Below are 20,165 nucleotides of genomic sequence, written 5' to 3' on the forward strand. Positions count from 1 at the left end.
TTTTCATAAACAGAAAAATAGCAAAATGACTGCAGCTCAAAAGGCGTTGGCTAAAGTTGACAAGACTGGAATGAAAAGTATTGATTCCTTTTTTGGTGCAAAAAATAAAAAAAAAGTTGGAAAGATTTGAAACTTTGAAAATGAAAAATGAAATCCAGCAAAAATGTTTTATCTTTTACAGTTCCACTTTTGTCCTTCCTCCATGTCACTGTACTTCCTGACCCTTAATCACCATCCTTTGAAATAAAATAAAAGAGCAGTTTTTAGATTCACTTGAACATTTCTTTGTATTTGAATTTTATGTTCCTGAACAAAATATGAAAAAGTAATTGTGGAGTCTTTTTTGACATACTGAAAAGTAATCAAGTGACTAGAGTCCACCTCTAGCATCTCAATTTCCCCAATAAACTGACATGTGACAATATTTGAGTGTGTGCCTGTTATTTTATGCAACTTTGCCAAATGGTAGCTATAGCAATACGGTTTTCAGTATACTGAGAAGAAATAGCTATCTGATAGCAAAACTATCTGTAAAACTACTTTTTAAAAGCCTTTAGTTTTTGGCTTTGAAAAATGGCATTTTCTGTTTTCTAATGAAAACATGTTCTTTGTAGAAAATAGAAAAAAGTATAAAACAAAAATTGTAGTCTTCCAAGTTTTCATAACCTAGAGATAATATGATGCAAATAAATTTTTAAAGGAATTATAATTTTATAACCTTTTTTTTCCTTGACATTTTCTGAGCATTTATCTGGGCTATTAACATGCTCTTTTAATTACAGTAATTTTTAATTATTTGGATATTTGATTATTTAATAACTATGACCCTATTTTGAATATTTAGATTATTTTCAACTGTTCACTATTTAAAGAATCAGATTATCCATACTAATAAAAGGGTAATATGCTAATTAGACTGGATGTCTTCCGGATGTCCTTCTGGACAAAGCCACGGTGGTGGGGACAGAGGCGGTTAGGGGCAATCAGGCTGGCAAGAGAGAGCAGTTAGGGTCAATCAGGCAGGCAGACAGAGGCGATTAGGGGTAATCGGGCAGGCAGAGGCAGTTAGAAGCGATCAGGCAGACAGGCAGAGGCAGGGGCGGTCAGGCAGGCAGAGGAGTGGTTAGGGGTGATCAGGCAGAGGGGTTAGTGGCGATCAGGCAGGCAGGCAGGGTGCTTGGGGGTGATCAGGCAGTCAGGCAGAGTGATTAGGGGTGATCAGGCAGGCAGAGGAGTGGTTAGGGGTGATCAGGCAGGCAGGCAAAGTGCTTGGGGGTGATCAGGCAGGCAGAGTGATTAGGGGCTATCAGGCAGGCAGAGGTGGTTAGGGGCGATCAGGCAGGCAGGGGAGTGGTTAGGATGATCAGGCAGGCAGAGGGGTTAGGGGTGATCAGGTAGGCAGGCAGGTGAGCGATTTTGTGAGAGGGATTGGGCCTAAACCGGCAGTCAGACATACCCTGAGGGGTTCCAGATTGTGAGAGGGTCTAGGCTGGGCTGAGGGACACACCCCCTTCCTGCACGAATTTCATGCACTAGGCCTCTAGTATGAAAATAATTGTCCACATCTTTTATTGTTTCCTTAGAATGGATTTTTGGATGTGGGCTTACTGGTTTGTAACTAAGTTTTGCAAATATATATTTGTGGGAATATATTTCACAGAAAGTTTATAGATGAGATAAGAACTCTCATCTTATTAAAGTTTAATAAGATGAGAGTTCTTATTTTATTCAATGCCACCTTGTTAGCTTTAAATATTGTCTTTGCAAATGAGTGAGGAATAGTCATTTTATTGTAGTTTTAATTCACATTTTCCTGATTAGTAAAGATATTGAACGTTTTTTCATTTACTGATCATTTGTCATCTTATAAAGAGAATTATCTGTTTATCCCTGTGTTAAATTGGAGTGTCAGTACTTTTCTAGTTGACTCTAAAAGTATTGTAAAATATTATACTTAGATGTTTCTCTTTACAGGAAAATGTACTAGTCATTACTTCTACTTTTTTAACAGTTATTTTTGTTTTATATTTAATTATTTAAATCATCTAGAGAATTTATATTTAAGTATGCTGTGAGCAAAGCTCTAATTTTATTTCCTCACCTGCTTATTTTTCCACTAGTTCTGTAGGATTCTAAGAGTTTCAATGGGATTTTTATTGATATTTTTGTTAAACCCATAAAATTTGGGGGAAAAACAGACATCTTTATTAATCAGTGTTCTCATTCAGGAATATAGTATTTCTCTGTATTTACTAAAATCCTAATCATATCTTTCACTAATAACATATGGTTCTTCATCTTTATATAGGTTGCAGATACTTTTTTTTCTGGGTATTTTTGTTGCTATAATTGAATATTTTTTTAATTAGATCTACTAACTGGCTATTTTGTGGTAAGTGTTACATCCTATATAGTAAAAGGCTAATATGAAAATTGCCCCCTCGACCGGGAGTTCAACCAGAAATTCGACCAGGGGGCGGAGCTGGCTGGCTAACCACCCACAGCCCCTCCCCTGGCTGACAGTGGCCCCTCCCCTGGCCAGCCCCACCCTTGGTTGGAGGCAGAGCTAGCCAGCCAACCAACTGTGGCCCCTCTCCCAGATGTCTGAGGCCCCATTCCCTGGACGGCCCCACCCCTGATCGGCCTCCTGCCCCAATCAAGGGTAGGGCCAGCCAACCACCCACGACCCATCCCCCCAGCTGGCCTGGCCCAATAGGTCCCAATCAGGGTGGGCCAGCTGGAACCCCCATGCATGAATTCGTGCACTGGACCTCTAGTTTTTATATATTTACTAGAGGCCCGGTGCACAAAAATTTGTGCACTCGGGGGTAGAGGGGGTCCCTCAGCCCAGCCTGTGCCCTCTTGCAGTCTGGGACCCCTCGGGAGATAATGACCTGCTGGCTTAGGCCTGCTCCCGGGTGTCAGAGGGCAGGCCCAATCCCTAGGTGCAGCCCCTGGTCGGGCTCAGAGCAGGGCTGATTGGGGAGTTAGGGCACCACCCCCTGTCATGCACAGAGCAGGGCGGATCGGGTGGTTGCGATGCCACCGCTAGTCATGCTCAGGGTAGGGCCGATTGGGGGGTTGGGGCACCGCCCCCTGTCACACTCAAGGCAGGGTCGATAGGGAGGTTGCAGCGCCACCCCGTCATGCACAGAGCAGGGCCCATCAGGGGGATTGGGGCTCCGTACCCTGTCACACACAGAGCAGGGCCAATCAGTGGGTTGAGGAGCTCCCCCCTGTCAGGCACAGAGCAGGGCCGATAGGGGAGTTGGGGCACCCCCCCGTCATACACAGAGCAGGATGGATCCGGGGGTTGGGGTGCCGCCACTGTCACACTCAGGGCAGGGCCGATGGGGGGGGGAAGGGGGGGTTGGGGCACCGCACCCTGTCACACAGCCGCAGGACGATCAAGGGGTTGGGGAGCTCCCCCCTGTCACGCACAGAGCAGGACCGATCAGGGGGTTGAGGAGCTCCCCCCTGTCACGAACAGAGCAGGGTGGATAGGGAGGTTGTGGCCCCGCCCCCTGTCACACACAGAGCCGCAGGGCGATCAGGGTGTTGGGGAGCTCCCCCTTGTCACACACACAGCAGGGCCGATCAGGGGGTTGGGGCGCTACACCCTGTCACACACAGAGCTGCAGGGCGATCAGGGTGTTGGGGAGCTCCCCCCTGTCACACACAGCAGGACCGATCAGGGGGTTGGGGCGCCGCACCCTGTCACACACAGAGCTGCAGGGCGATCAGGGGGTTGGGGAGCTCCCCCCTGTGACGCACAGAGCAGGGCTGATCAGGGGGTTGAGGAGCTCCCCCCTGTCAGGAACAGAGCAAGGCGGATAGGGAGGTTGTGGCCCCGCCCCCTGTCACACACAGAGCCGCAGGGCGATCAGGGGGTTTGGTCGCTGCCCCCTGTCACGCTGATCCTGGTGGTGGGAGGCCTTGCAGCTCCGCTGATCCCAGTGCTGGGAGGCATATTACCCTTTCACTATATAGGATAGAGGCCTGGTGCACGGGTGGGGGCTTGCTGGTTTGCCCTGAAGGGTGTCCTGGATCAGGTGGGGGTCCCGCTTGGGTGCCTGACCAGCCTGGGTGAGGGGATGATGGCTGTTTGCATCTGGTCACACACCCTTTAGGGTGGTGGTCCCCACTGGGGTGCCTGGCCAGCCTGGGTGAGGGGCTGAGAGCCGTTTTCAGGCTGGTGAGTGACTGAAGCTCCCAACCTGTCCTTTTTTCCTTTTTTTTTAATTCTGGGCCAGCTTTAGCTCTGAGGCTCAGCTCCAGCTATGAGACCTCCGCTGCTGAAAGCAGGTTTCTGGCCTTTGTTTACCTTCTGTATTTGAAACAATGTTGCAGTCCTGCTGGCTGAAGCCCGTGGTTTTGTTTAGCTTCTATATTTGTTACAATGTTGCTTAGAGCGCAGCTGAGAGGCTGGCAAGGCAGGCGGGGAAGCTTGGCTTCCTCCGTCACTGAAGCAAGCAAGCCTCCCTGTTCGCATCAGCTGCCTGGCTGCCAGCCGCCATCTTGGTTGGCAGTTAATTTGCATATCGCCCTGATTAGCCAATGGGAAGTGTAGCGGTCATACACTAATTACCGTGTTTCTCTTTTATTAGATAGGATATTTTAAATAACCAATTTACTAAACTATTAATCTAAAGTTTTTTCATATTCATATTAAGTTTATAATACATAAGTTTACAATCTTACTCTGAGAAAATGGTGTGCAATTCCTTCTAATAGTTATTACTCTTTTACATGTTTTCTATCATATTACCATGATAAGAATAGCTAGGATAGTGTTGTAGATAATAATAGTGGTCATCTTTGTCTAATTTGTGATTTTTTAATGTACTTTAGCACTAATTCTGACACTAGCTGTTAAGATGATAAATATATCAAATTTTTTATATTTACTTTCAATACTTATAGTTTCTTTAAAGTTTAAATTAGTAATTGGGTATGTTGTATTAACTATCTCTTTGGCACCTAGGACTAAGAAGTATTTTTTACTAGTTCCTACCTGACAATAGATCAAGGACAGCATAGATTTCCCTATCTGGTTTAGCCACAGTCAAATCTAATTTTCAAGGCTTTTATTTAGGATGTTTCATCTTATATTCAAAAGAAATGTTGCTGTTAAGTTTTAATATCAGAACTATTCTAGCTTTTCATCTTTCCCGTGTTCTGGAAGGAATGACATTGCATAGGAAAATTCTATTTCTGGAAAGTTTTAAAGAACTTAAGTGTTAAAATTGTCTAGCACTGAGCCTTCTCTTTTTTGTTGTTAATGTTAGTCTTTAATCTGGAAGAATTATTCTTCATCCAACATTCACCTACAAGTTTTAGAATCTATTGATGATTTTTCTAACTCCATCATTTCTTCTGTTTTTCTCACATATTTAGTTTCTTGTATATTCATGTTTACTGATCATTTGTATCTTCTATCCTATCTAATAATAGAGAAACATGGTAATTAACCATAATTTCGCTACCCTTCCCATTGGCTAATCAGTGAGATATGCAAATTAACTGCCAACCAAGATGGCGGCCGGCAGCCAGGCAGCTGAAGCGAACAGGAGGCTTGCTTGCTCCAGTGATGGAGGAAGCCAAGGTTCCCCGCCTGCCACTGTTGGCCCCTGAGCTTGCACTCTAAGCAACTATGTTGCAATTATAGAAGTTAAACAAACCCCAGAAACCTGCTTTCAGCCATCAGAGCTGGAGCAAGCAGGACCGCAACAGTGTTACAATTATAGAACCCAAACAAACCCAGATACCTGCTTTCAGCAGCCGAGGTGTCAGAGCTGCAGCCAAGCCTCAGAGCTAATGCCAGCTCTCAGCTCCAGTGACAGCCATAGAAGGTAAATAAATCCCAGAATAAAAGAAAAGAAAAAAAGGAGAGGTTGGGAGCTACAATCACCCGCCAGCCTGAAAACAGCCTTCAGCTCCTCACCCAGACTGGCCAGGCACCTCAGTGGGGACCCCCCACCCTGAAGGGGATATGACCAGCTGCGAACAGCCATCATCCCCCCTGGTCCGGGACACCCTTCAGGGCAAAGCAGCCGGCCCCCACCTGTGCACCAGGCCTCTGTCCTATATAATAAAAGAGTAATATGCCTCCCAGCACCAGGATCAGCAGAGCTGCGAGGCCTCCCAACACCGGGATCAGCGGAGCCACGAGGCCTCCTGGCCCCTGGAGCAGAGTGACAGGGGGCAGCGCCCAAACCCCCTGATTGCCCTGCAGCTCTGTGTATGACAGGGGGTGGGGCCACAACCTCCCTATCTGCCCTGCTTTGTTCGTGACAGGAAGGCGCCCCAACCCCCTGATCAGCCCTGCTCTGTGACAGGGTACAGATCCCTAACCCCCCTGATGGGCCCTGCTCTGTGCGTGACGGGGTGGTGCTGCAACCTCCCCATCAACCCTGCCTTGAGTGTGACAGGGGGCAGCGCCCCAACCCCCCAATCGGCCCTACCCTGAGCATGACTGAGGGGGGCATCACAACCTCCCGATCCGCCCTGCTCTGTGCATGACAGGGGGTGGCGCCCCAACTCCCCAATCGGCCCTGCTCTGAGCCCACCAAGGGGCTTCACCTAGGGATTGGGCCAGTCCTCTGCCACCCGGGAGTGGGCCTAAGCCAGTAGGTTGTTATCTCCCGAGGGGTCCCAGACTGTGAGAGGGCACAAGTGGGGCTGAGGGACACCCCCTTCCCCCCGCTAATGCACAAATTTTTGTGCACCAGGCCTCTAGTATACATATATAAAAGCCAAATGACTGGAATGAACGGTTGTTATGATGCACACTAGGGAGGCCGACCAGCCTGATCAGAGCCCGATTGGCTCCCCCAACCGCCCATGGCCCCTCCCCTGGCTGGCCCCACCCTAGATTGGCCCCCAACCCCCCAACGGGGGAAGGACCGGCCGGCCAACCTCCCACAGCCCCTCCCCCCTGCCAGCCCGGCCCTGATGGCCCCCATCGGGGAGGGGCTGGCCGGACCCCACATGTGCATGAATTCATGCACCGGGCCTCTAGTTTCCTATAAGGAAGAGCTTTCCCTTCATTTGTTTATTTACCTGATATATATGAACTTCTATCAGTATGGACTTAGGTGTTTCTTTTATTTTATCCAGTGGGTCATACTATATTATTTTGTTATTTACTTTGATGCTTATATTGTCCCAAAAGGGACAGTGAGAGCCCCTTCAAGTTGGTTCCTATGTCATTTGGTTTGCTATCATTCATTCATACTCCCTTGTTCCATGACAGGCTATTTCAGGCTCCTCTTATATGTTTTAGGTTCCTTTTAGTAGAGAATGGTATTTAAGCATGCTCATTGCTATTGATCTATGTATGAGTTTTTTGTAGATTTTCTTTATCATATTGAGGAAGTTTTATTCCCGATTCACTGAGAATGTTTATGATGAATGGATATTGACTTTTGTCAGTTTTTCTGCATCCATTGAGATGATCGTGTAGTTCTCTTTTAATAAAGGAATATTGTATATATACATATTGATTGATTGCAGAGAGGAAGGGGGAGAGAGAGAGAGAGAGAATCAGTGATCAGCTGCCTCTTGCATGCCCACTGTTGGAGTTCGAGCCCACAACCCAGGAATGTGCCCTTGACCAGAATTGAACCAGGGGCCCTTCAGCCCACAGAGCCAAACTGGCTAGGGCAATAAAGGAATACTTTTAATATGTGCAATGTAATGATTGGTGTTTTAATGTTAAACTAACTCTATATTCCTGTGATAAATCCTACTTGGTCACAGTGTATTACTATTTTCATAGGTAGTATTGTGTTTTATTTTCTAACTAGAGGCCTGGTGCACGAAATTTGTGCATGGGTAGGGTCCATAGTCCTGGCCAGCGATCAGGGCCAATTGGGGCCTTCCTTCCCCTGGCTGCCAACTGCCAGCTGGGACCATCCTTCCCCTGGCTACCAGCTGTTTGCTGGGGCCTTCCATCATTCCGCGCAGCCCCTGGTGGTGAGCGCACATTGAACTCCTGCCCGTGGGGAAATTTTGCATATTAGCCTTTTATTGTATGCTCAAGGCCCAGTGCACAAATTCATGCACCAGTGGGGTCCTTCGGCCTGGCCTGTGGCATCTGGCTGAAACCGGCTCTCCAACTTCCCCTAAGGCAGTGGTTCTCAACCTTCTGGCCCTTTAAATACAGTTCCTCATGTTGTGACCCAACCATAAAATTATTTTCATTGCTACTTCATAACTGTAATGTTGCTACTATTATGAATCTAATGTAAATATCTGATATGCAGGATGGATGGTCTTAGGTGACCCCTGTGAAAGTGGTCATTCGACTGCCAAAGGGGTCGCAACCCACAGGTTGAGAACTGCTTCCCTAAGGGGTCCTGGATTGTGAGAGGACACAGGCCAGGCTGAGAGACCCCACCAGTGCACAATCTCAGGGCCGGGGAGGGACACGGGATGTTAGCCAGCCTGGGAGGGACCATGGGAGGGCTCCAGGGCATGTCTGGCCCATCTCACTCAGTCCCGATCACCAGACCCCAGCAGCAAGCTAACCTACCAGTCAGAGTATCTGCCCCCTGGAAGTCAGTGCACATCATAGCAACTGGTAGACCAGTCGACCGTCTGCTCCCCGCTGGTCAGTGCACGTCATAGCAAGTGGCTGAGCTCCCTCAGCATATCATTAGCATATTACACTTTGATTGGCTGAACGGATGACCGGACACTTAGCTTGTTAGGTTTTTATTATATAGGAGGGTATTTTGTTAAGGATTTTTATATCTCTGCATGAGGGATATTGGCCTGTAGTTTTCATTACTTTTAATGATTTTGTCTAGCTTTGGCATCAGAGTAAAGTGACCTTATAAAATGACTTGAGAATTATTCCCTCATCACCTATATTCTGGAAGAGTTTGTGTGAGATCAGTATTGTTTCTTCCTTTTATGTTGGACAGAATACACCAGTGAAGCCATTTGACCCTGGAATTTTCTTTCTGGGAAAGTTTTTAATTTATTTTTAAATAGATACAGAGCTATTCTAATTTTCTTCTTTTCCTTGTGTCAGTTTTAGTAATTTACATCTTTCAAGAAATGTGTCTTTTTCATCTTGATTGTCAAATTTATTGTCAGAAGTTGTTCCTCATATTTTTATTATCCTTTTAATATCTGTGGCTTTGTAGTGATGTTCCCTCTTTTATATCTGATATTGGTCATTGGTGTCTTCTTTTTTTTTTTTCTTGATTAATCCAGATAAAGATTTATTAATTTCTTTTACTCTTAAATAGTCATTTTCTTCTGGCTTGTATAATATTTATTGAGATATGTCATAATTCTTGTATTTCTTCTACTTTATATAATGTGTCTCCTTCCTCCGTGAATTCTTTCGAGTTTTTCTTTCTTTATTATTAATTCCCAGCAAGTTGATTATGATTTGATGATGTGCTTTTGTGTTTATCTAGTTTGTGGGTTCATTGAACTTCTTGAATCTTGAATTTATAATTTTCATAGAAATTTGAAATTTCTGTCCAATATTTCTTCAAGTGGTTTCCTGTTCTTCCTCCCCTGCCTTTTTCCCTCCCCCCATCAGCTTCTGGGAATTTTACCCTGGACCACAGGTCTTTTCACTGACTTTGTTTTTTTTTTATTAATATTCCATTGTAGACAGTTTCTCTTGCTTATATTTTTAAGTTTATCGTTTTTATCAATGTCTTATTTCTTTTTGCTTTGCTTTTGTATTAAATTTATTGAGGTTACAGTAGTTAATAACATTATAAATTTCAGGTGTACATTATATTTCAATATTTTTATAGTCTATTGACCAAAAGTCTAGTCTCCCATCATCATATATTTGATTCCCTTTGCCCAATTATTATTCCTCCCCAGGCTTGTTTCCCTCTGGGAATCACCATTCTGTTGTTAGTTTTTATGAGTTTGTTTTTGTTTATTTTGTTAGTATGTTTGGTCCTTTTTTGTTTGATATTCCACGTATAAGTGAAATCCTACTTTATTTTTGTCCTTTTCCATCTGACTTACTTCACTTAGCATAATATTCTCCAGATCCATCCATGTTGTCCCAAATGGCAATATTTAATTATTTTTTGTGGCTGAGTAGTATTCCATTGTATATTTATTTCTTTATCTTTTTCTTTATTGATTAAGGTATTACATATGTGTCCTCATCCCCCCAACTGCCTCCCCCACGCCCCCACTCATGCCCTCACCCCCCTGGTGTCTGTGTCCATTGGTTAGGCTTATATGCATGCATAAAAGTCCTTTGGTTGATCTCTCCTCCTTACCCCTCCCCTCAACTACCTTCCCTCTGAGGTTTGACAGCCTTATCAATGCTTCTCTGTCTTTGGATCTGTTTTTGTTCATCAGTTTATGTTGTTCATTATATTCCATAAATGAGTGAGATCATGTGATATTTATCTTTCTCTGACTGGCTTATTTCACTTAGCATAATGCTCTCCAGTTCCATCCATGCTGTTGCAAATCATAAGAATTCCTTCTTTTTTACCTCAGTGTAGTATTCCATTGTATATTTGTACCACAGGTTTTTAATCCACTCATCTGTGGATGGGCACTTGGCCTGTTTCCAAATCTCATTGTATATTTATAATACCACATCTTATTCATTCATCTGTCGATGAACACTTAGGTTAATTCTCTTTTGTAGTGTTTCATTTTCTGTTAACCTGAGTGAATTTTATTTTAAAAATTGTAATTTTTAGTTCTAAATGTTTCATTGGTTCTTTTTTTTTTTATTGTCTATAGTTTTACTGCCCCTCCAGCCATTTCCACCCCGGGCAAGCCCCCCAACCCCAGTGTCTGTGTCCATTGGTTATGCTAATATGCATGCATACAAGTCCTTTGGTTGCTCTCTAAAGCCCCCCACCACCTCCCCTGCCATTTGTCTCTGGATCTATTTGTGCTCATCAGTTTATGTTGATCATTATATCCCATATATGAGTGAGATCATGTGATATTTATATTTCTGCAACTGGCTTATTTTGCTTAGCATAATGCTCTCTAGTTCCATCCATGATGTTTGCAAATGGAAAAAGTTTCTTCTTTTTTATAGCAGCCTAGTATTCCATTGTGTATATGTACCATAGTTTCTTAACCCATTCATCTGCTGATGGGCACTTAGGCTGTTTCCAAATCTTAGCTATTATAAATTGTGCTGCTATGAACATAGGGGTGCATATATCCTTTCTGATTGGTGTTTCTGTTTTCTTGGGATATAGTCCTTGAAGTGGGATTACTGGGTCAAATTGGAGTTCCATTTTCAACTTTTTGAGGAAGCTCCATACTGTCTTCCACAGTGGCTGCAGCAGTCTGCATTCCCATCAGCAATGCATGAGGGTTCCTTTTCCTCCACATCCTCGCCAGCACTTGTCATTTGTTGATTTGTTGATGATAGCCATTCTGACAGGTGTGAAATGGTATCTCATTGTTGTTTTGATGTGCATCTCTTGGGTGATTAGTGACTTTGAGCATGTTTTCATATGTTTCATGGCCTTCTGTATGTCCACTTTCTAAAAGTGTCTATTTAGGTCCTTTGCCCATTTTTTGATTGGATCGTTTATCTTACTTTTGTTAAGTTGTGTGAGTTCTCTGTAAATTTTGGAGATTAAAACCTTATGTGAAATAACATTGGCAAATATGTTCTCCCATGCAGTGGCTTTCTTGTTGTTTTGTTGATGGTTTCTTTTACTGTGTAGAAGCTTTATATTTTGATGTAGTGCCATTTGTTTATTTTCTCCTTGGTCTCCATTGCCCTAGGAGCTGTGTTGGTAAAGATATCGCTATGACATATGTCTGCTATTTTGCTGCCTATGGAATCTTGTAGGATTTTTATGGTTTCCCGTCTTACATTTAAGTCCTTTAGCCATTTTAAATTTGTGTTTGTATATGGTGGAAGTTGGTGATCTAGTTTCATTTTTTTGCATGTATCTGACCAAATTTCCCAGCAAAATTTATTGAAAAGACTGTCTTGACTCCATTGTATGCTCTTGCCTCCTTTGTCAAACAGTAACTGAGCATAATAGCATGGGTCAATTTCTTGGTTCTCTGTTCTCTTCCATTGGTCTATATGTCTGTTCTTGTGCCAGTACCAGGCAGTTTTGAGAACCGTAGTTTGGTAATACAGCTTGATATCTACTGTTATAATCCATCCAACTTTGTTCTTCATCCTCAGGATTGCTGTGGCTATTCGGGGTCTTTTTTTATTCCAGATGAATTTGTAGAGAATTTGTTCTAAATCTTTGAAATATGCCCTTGATATTTTAATGGGGATTGCATTGAATCTGGGTAGTATGGACATTATAATGATGTTGATTCTACCAATCCATGAACATGGTAAGTTCTTCCATTTGTTTATGTCTTCCTGTATTTCTTTTTTCAATGTCCTGTAGTTTTCTGAGTACAGGTCTTTTACCTTCTTAGTTAAGTTTACTCCTAGGTATCTTAAATTTTTGGGTGCAATGGTAAATGGGATTGTTTTCATAGTTTCTCTTTTGTGAGTTTATTGGTGTATATGTTCATTAAGGATTCTATGTTCATTAAGGATATTATTGGTGTATAAAAAGGCTATAGATTTCTGGATGTTGCTTTTGTATCATGCTACATTGCCAAATTCACTTATTAAGTCTAGTAGTTTTTTTATGGAGTCTTTGGATTTTCTCTGTATAGTATCATGTTATCTGTGAATAAGGACAGTTTTACTTCTTCTTCTCCAATTTGGATGCCTTTTATATCTTCTTTTTGACTGATTGCTATGGCTAGCACTTCTAGTACTATATCAAACAGGAGTGGTGAAAGTTGGCATCCCTATCTTGTTCCCGTTCTTAGGGGAAATGAGTTTAGTTTTTGCCCATTGAGTATGGTGTTGGCTGTAGGTTTGTCATATAAAGCTTTTATTATGTTGAGGTATGATCCCTCTACTTCTGCTTTGCTGAGAGTTTTTATCAAGAAAGGGTGTTGGATTTTGTCAAATGCTTTTTCTGCACTAATTGATATGATTATGTGATTTTTTTTTTCCTCTCAATTTGTTTATGTGATAAATCACATTTATTGATTTGTGGATATTGTACCATCCTTGAATCCCTGGAATAAATCCCACTTGGTCATGGTGTATGATCTTTCTAATGTAATGCTGAATCCGATTTGCTAGGATTTTGTTGAAGATTTTAGCATCTATGTTCATTAAGGATATTGGCCTATAGTTCTCTTTCTTTGTGGTGTCTTTATCTGGTTTTGGAATTATGGAAATGCTGGCTTCATAGAAAGAGCTTGGAAGTGTTCCTTCCTCTTGAATTTTTTGGAATAATCTGAGGAGGATAAGTTTTAGTTCTTCTTTGAATGATTGGTAGAACTCCCCTTTAAAGCCATTCAGACCAGGGCTTTTGTTTGCTGGAAGATTTTTGATCATTGCTTCAATTTCTTCGGTAGTTATTGGACTATTCAGGTTTTTTGATTCTTCCTGATTGAGTTTTGGGAGTTTGAATTTATCTAAGAATATGTCCATTTTGTCTAGGTTGTTCATTTTGTTGGAATAGTTGTTCATAGTATTTTTTCATAATCCTTTGTATTTCTATTGGATCAGTTGTTACTTCACCTCTTTCATTTCTGATTTTGTTTATTTGAGTCCTCTCTCTTTGCTTCTTGGTGAGCCTGGCTAGAGGTTCATCAATCTTGTTTATCCTTTCAAAGAACCAGCTCTTGGTTTTGTTGATCTTTTGTATTGTTTGTTTTGGTCACTATGTTGTTTATTTCTGCTCTGATCTTTATTATGTCCTTCCTTCTGCTTACTCTGGGATTTTCTTGTTGCTCTCTTTCTAACTCTTTGAGATGTAGGGTTAGATCATTTATTACCATTTTTTTCTCATTTTTTTTGAGGTAGGCCTGTAGAGCTATGAACTTCCCTCTCAAGACTGCTTTCACTGTGTCCCATAGATTTTGGATTGTTGTGTTTTCATTGTCATTTGTTGCCATGATGCTTTTTATTTCTTCTTTGATCTCTTTAGTAACCCAATTATTGTTTAATAGCATGCTATTTAGCCTCCAAGTATTTGATTTTTTACATCGTTTTTATTGTAGTTGATTTCTGATTTTATGTCATTGTGATCTGAGAAGATGCTTGATATCATTTCTATCTTCTTGAATTTGAAGAAACTTTGTCTGTGTACCAATATGTGGTCTATCTTTAAAAATGACCCATGTGCACTTGAGAAGAATGTATATTCTGTGGCTTTGGGGTGTAATGTTCTGAAGATATCAATTAATTCCGTCTGATCTAGTGAGTCATTTAGGATTGTTGTTTCTTTGCTGATTTTTTGTTTAGAGGATTTATCCAGTGGTGATAGTGGGGTATTAAAGTCCCCTACTATGACTGTATTGCTGTCAAATCTCTCCCTTGATATCCTCCAGTTTTTTTTATGTATTTGGGTGCTCCTGCATAGGGTGCGTATATGTTTAACAGAGTTATTTCTTCTTGTTGGATTGCTCCCTTTAGTATTATGAAATGGCCTTCCTTATCTCTTTTTATGTCCTTCACTTTGAGATCTAATTTGTCAGGTATAAGTATTGCTACCCCAGCTTTTTTTTTTCATTTCCATTTGCCTGAAAAACCTTTTTCCATCCCTTCACCGTCAGTCTGTGTGAGTCCTTTTTTTCTGAGGTGGGTCTTTTGTAGACAGCAGATATATGGGTCATGTTTTCTTATCCAATCAGCTACCCTATGTCTTTTGATTGGGGCATTTAAAACATTTACATTTAAAGTTATTGATAAGTACTTGTTTGTTTCCATTTTTATTCTTTATGCCTGTGTTCCTTCTTCCTTTTCTATTTCTTCTTTTTATAGCAGTCCCTTTAGCACTTCTTGCATTGCTGGTTTGGTGGTAATAAACTCCGTTAGTCCTTTTTTGTCTGTGAAGCTCCTGATTTCACCCTCAACTTTGATCAGTAGCCTTGGTGGGTACAGTATTCTTGGATTCAGACCCTTGCTTTGCATGACTTTGTATATTTCATTCCATTCCCTTCTGGCCTGATGTGTTTCTGTTGAGAAATCAGTTGATAGTCTTATAGGAGACCTTCCCTTGAAGGTAACTCCCTGTCCCTCTCTGGCAGCTTTTAAGATTCTTGCTTTGTCATTGGTGTTTGCCAGTTTAATTATGATTTTTCTTGGTGTCAACTTTTTTGGGTTCATCTTCTTTGGAAGTCTTTGAGCTTCTTGGACTTGTGTGAGTTTTTTCTTCCCAATATCAGGGAAGTTTTCTGTCATTATTTCTTCAAACAGGCTTTCTGATCCTTGCTCAGTTTCCTCTCCTTCTGGCATCCCTATTATGCGGATGTTGTTTTGTTTCGTGTTGTCCCAAAGTTCCCTTAGGCATTCCTTCTTTTTTTAAATTTTTCCAGTTGCTGCTCTGCTTGGGTATTTCTTCCTACCTTGTCTTCTAGCTCACTGATGAAGCCCTTAGCTTCTTGTAGTCTACTGTTGATGCTTTTTATTGTGTTCTTTATTGCAGCAATGTCATTCTTCGTTTCTTCTTGGTTTTTCTTCATTTCCTCTTGGTTCTTATGCATATTTTTGAATTTGTCTTGCATTTTTTTTTCAGCGTCCTTATGCCCATTGCTCTGAATTCTTTCTCTGGCATACTGCTTGCTTCCATTTCGTTTACTTCCTTTTCCTGTGATTCCTCCATATGGGGTCTGTTTCTTTGTCTCCTTATGTTCTCTCTCCTCAGGGTGTCTGGTTATGTAGCTCTCTCTCTCCTGTGTTGACTTAAAGGTCTCTCATTTCTGGGCCTATTTCTCTCTTTACAACACAACAAAACACAATACACAGGGCACCAAACACAAATGTATTGACGATACCAATAACCCCAAATAAAGGTGACCACCAGAGAAAAGAGAATTAGGGGAGAGAAAGGAGTGCAAAAATGATATTGAGAAATGGAAAAAAATATAAGAGAGAAAAGAAAGAAGAAAAAAGAAGGGGGAAAATATATGTATATGCAGATAAAATTCCAAAAAACCAACAACTAATCCAAAAAATGCAAACAACAAACACCCAGATGAATCTGAAGAGGCAGAGTTTATTTCCAGAAGGTAAGGTCAAGGAATTGAATGAATGGGGAAATGGCCACAATTCAGTATAGAGGACGTAGAATGAGAATGAGTGTATAAGAAGAAGAGTAAAAAAATAAAAAGAAAGATTATATATATATATATATATATATATATATATATATATTAAGACATATATATATATATATGAAAATTTCATATATATATGAAAATTTATAAAGAGTAGATAGGCCTGAGTTCGTAATTGAAACTAATTAAGCTGTTAGTAGAAGAAAACAAGTGAGGAGAGGAAAAACAGAAGCAAAAAAAAAAGAAAATCAGAAAAAAAGACTAACGAACAGTCAAATAAACAACAACAAGAAGACAAAGGAAGAAAAAGGGGAAATAAAAGGAAAAGAAAAAGAAAAAATTTTTTTGGCTAGTGAAGAAAGAGAATAAAGAAGTGTGTATGGACTTGGAGTGAGGGAGAGGAAATTAGATATATGAGTAAGATCAGATTTTAATTGGGAGTAAAAAGAAAGGATAGAGAAAAACTAAAGCAGGAACTGGGTAAGAGAAACAGGACTGAAAAGGGGAAAAGTGGGGAAGAAAGTGTTGGCATAAAGGAAAAATTGAGATATTGTAAAATAATGCTAAAAGAAAAGTAAAAATAAAAATAATATGTAGAACACTAATCCAAAAATAAAGAAAAAATAAAATAAAACTTAAAAAGTAAAATAATAGTAATCCTATCTAATAAAGAGGGAATATGCTAACTGCCACACCCTCAAAGATGGTGGTGCCCACAGCCACAAGATGGCGGCACTCAGTTCCCTCAGCCCCGCCAGGGAAGCAGGTACGTGGCCGTGCCTCCGGAGTCCCCCAGTCCCCTCAGCCTCACAGCCACCCATGGCCGACCCGAGGCACAGGTAAGCCTTGGATAGTGGCTGCCCAGCCACCCAGGGCCACCTGAGGCTCAGGTAACCAAGGCCAGCAGAGGCTTGCACTGTTGGCTGTGGCAGCAGCAGAGGTGTGACAGGGGTGTCACCTTCCCCTGATCGTCGGGTCGCCTCTGACCCATAAGGGCTCCTGAACTGTGAGAGGGGGCAGGCCAAGCAGAGGGACCTTGCCTCCAGTGCATGAATTTTCATGCGCCAGGCCTCTAATAATAATAATAATAATTAAAAATAACAATATAATAATAAAAAGTAAAATCAACAGAAAAAAATTTAGTTTCTTAAGTAAAAAAATAAAAATAAAAATGAAGTAGTGAAGGTCGTTCACTTCAGTGGAGCTTCAGTGACCTATGGGGGCTGTTTTAAGACCCCCTCTCTATGTTCTGCCTGGCACATCTGTTTCCTGTCAGGTAGTCGGCACAGTGTTGAAGTTCCCTGCGATCCACCACTCCTCTGTGTCATAAGCCACAACCTTGTTTTCAAGCAGGAGGGATCTCTCTGCTCACTTTGTTTCTCTGCTTGCCTTCAGTTTTATTTACACAAGCATCAATTTCTGACACAACCCCTGGGTGGTGGTGTTTTTGTATTAGTTTCCGGGATTAAATGGACCCTCAACCTAGTGTTTAGATTCTTCTTTCCTTGCCACACTTAATACTGGGTTGGAGGGACGGACTGACCCAGAGCTGGTTTCCTGCTTGTCTCTCCTTATTCTGATCCCCAGTTTCCACAAAAACAACTTTCCCCTCAGTCTCAGTGAGTGTTTTTAATGGAAAGATCCTATGCACTGGGTTTTGCAAATAAAAGCAAGGAAATTATAAAGACAAAACAACCGCACTTCCTCATGTCTTTCTCCACTAGGCACTGCGTGGCCAGTATAGAACTTCAGGCTGCCTTTCTTGGCACAGTCTCCTACAGCTGTGGGCTTATATTTAGAGTCCCCCTCTGCCAGCAGCCCTATGGACCTCCTTCCACATTCAAGGGCTACAGTGACCCCAAGGGCCATGGATTTGGTGGGGCGCAGTCTCCCTCTGAGACTCTAGTCCCTGCTGTGCATATTTCTCCCTCCGGCCTGGATCCCAGATCGCACCTCTTTCTGGGCCAGTGGTTTTCAACCTTGGCTGCACATTAGAATCACCTGGGAATTTTTTTAAAATCCTGGTTTCTGGGCCTCATCCTCCAGAAATTCTGTTTCTTTGTTATGGGGTGAGGCCACAACATTAGTAACAAAGAAACAGAAATCATGCTCTGTGCAGCCAAGGTTGAGAACCACTGCTCTAGGGGATCTCTGACCTTTCCATCCACAGATTGCCTCACCAGCTGTGTTTAATTCGACAATTCCAGGTGGATGATATTTGATTCAGCTGTTCCTTCTATCTGCTCTGTGAGAAGGCGCAGGACCCATCCATGTATTCAGCCGCCACCTTGTCTCCCCCTGGACATTCTTTTTAGGTGCCCATAGCTAGGGAGGCTGGATTCTCGGTGTTTGTGGTTTCGCAGCTGAGGCAGCTGGTCCCTGGGCGATGTGATTGTAGGGTCCTGGGAGGTACCCGAGGTCTCCCCGGTTGAAGGTAAGGCTGGGCTTCCAATTACAGCCGCTCTCCCCTTTAAGATGGAGCAGTCTCTGTGGCAGAGCCTGCTGTTCTGGGAGAGATTTCAGCAGTAGTAGAGGCTGCCCGTCCAGGGGAGCCTGTCCACCAGTCCCCAACAGTCCTGTGGAATATAGCTGCCCCTCTCAAATACAGACACTCCCTGCACGTCCACACACTCTCCTTTAGCTCTTTCACTCACACACTATCTTGTAGCCTGCTGTCCTGTCGGCCACCATCTTGGGTCTCACCCATTGGTTATTTTGTATGTCTTCCGATTTCTTTCCGCATTATACTCACTTTCTTTTAAATACTTCATTATAACTATAATAGCTGCTTAAATGTCCTTGCTTGGTAGTTTCATCATCTCTCTCATTTCTGGGCCTATTTCTCTCTTTACTTTTTTATTTTGAAATATTTTTAGAATTATAGAAAAATTGCAAAAACAACATAGAGTTTACATATACCCTTCATCTAGCTTCCTCTAACATTAACACCTTACATAAGCATAGTACAACTATCAAAACCAGGAAATTTACAATAATGCAATACTATTAATTAATTTTCCACCTTATTTGATTTTTGTTTGTTTTTATACTAATGTTTTTCTGTTGCATAATCTAATCCATTACCCTATATTGCATTTATTTGTCATAGCTCCTCTCTTTTTTCTAATGTGTCAGAGTCTCTTAATCTTCCTTTGTCTTTCAATGACCTTGACATTTTGAGAATACAGGCCAATTATTTTGTAAAATGCCCCTCAGTTTTTTGAGATACTTTGAAACTATGCTAACTTCCCATTTTTCATGTGCTGATTTCATAATATCAATAACTAATAATACTAACACTATATAGCATTTATGTGTTTGGCACTATTATGAGCACTTTACATGTAATAACTTATTTAATTCCCAAAACAGCTATAGTTGTAGGGAAGTGTGCCATAAAGCCAGGATAGTGACACCCAACATTTATATGCACAAACATATACATATAAATGCACATATACACAGGCGCATATATATCCATGTTTTCAAACTCTTTAAGGAATTTCAAACTAGCGCCTTTTTAGACTTTATCATACCAAACATAAGGACTCTTGAGCTTATTCAAATCCTTTGGCCCTTTGCTTCTCTTACATCATTTTTTTTATTATTAACTAGAGGCCTGGTGCACAAGATTTGTGCATGGGGGGAGGTGTCCCTAAGCCTAGCCTGCACCCTCTCCAATCTGGGACATCCCTCTCACAATCCAGGACTGCTGACTCCCAACCGCTCGCCTGCCTGCCTGCCTGATTGCCCCCTAACCACTCCCCTGCCAGCCTGATTGACGTCTAACTGCTCCCCTGCTGGCCCGATTGCCCCCAACTGCCCTCCACTGCCAGCCTGGTCCCCCCAACTGGCCACCCCTGCAGACCTGGTTCCCCCCAACTGCCCTCCCTTGCCAACCTGGTCCCTCCCAACTGCCCTCCCCTGCTGGCCTGATTGCCCACAACTGCCCTCCCCTGCTGGCCATCTTGTGTCCACATGGGGGCAGCCATCTTGTGTGTTGGAGTGATGATCAATTTGCATATTACTCT

General features: G+C 42.2%; 1 protein-coding gene across 3 annotated transcripts in view; it reads left to right on the forward strand.

Annotated features, from left to right (window-relative positions):
- The window catches only part of RNASEH2B (ribonuclease H2 subunit B), a 93,526-nt gene that overhangs the window by 69,179 nt on the left and 4,182 nt on the right, over window positions 1-20,165 (forward strand). For 2 of the 3 annotated variants that reach the window (XM_081082809.1, XM_081082810.1), the window contains one exon: window positions 14-424. The exons of the other annotated variant lie outside the window; for it this stretch is intronic. In XM_081082809.1, coding sequence (XP_080938935.1) covers window positions 14-130 — 117 coding nt within the window. In that variant the 3' untranslated portion in view covers window positions 131-424. Of the gene's footprint in view, window positions 1-13; window positions 425-20,165 lie in introns of those variants that run through there. 3 annotated transcript variants of the gene reach the window in all.

Source organism: Myotis nattereri, assembly GCF_964212035.1.
Source record: "Myotis nattereri genome assembly, chromosome: 2".
Classification (NCBI taxonomy): Eukaryota; Metazoa; Chordata; class Mammalia; order Chiroptera; family Vespertilionidae; genus Myotis; species Myotis nattereri.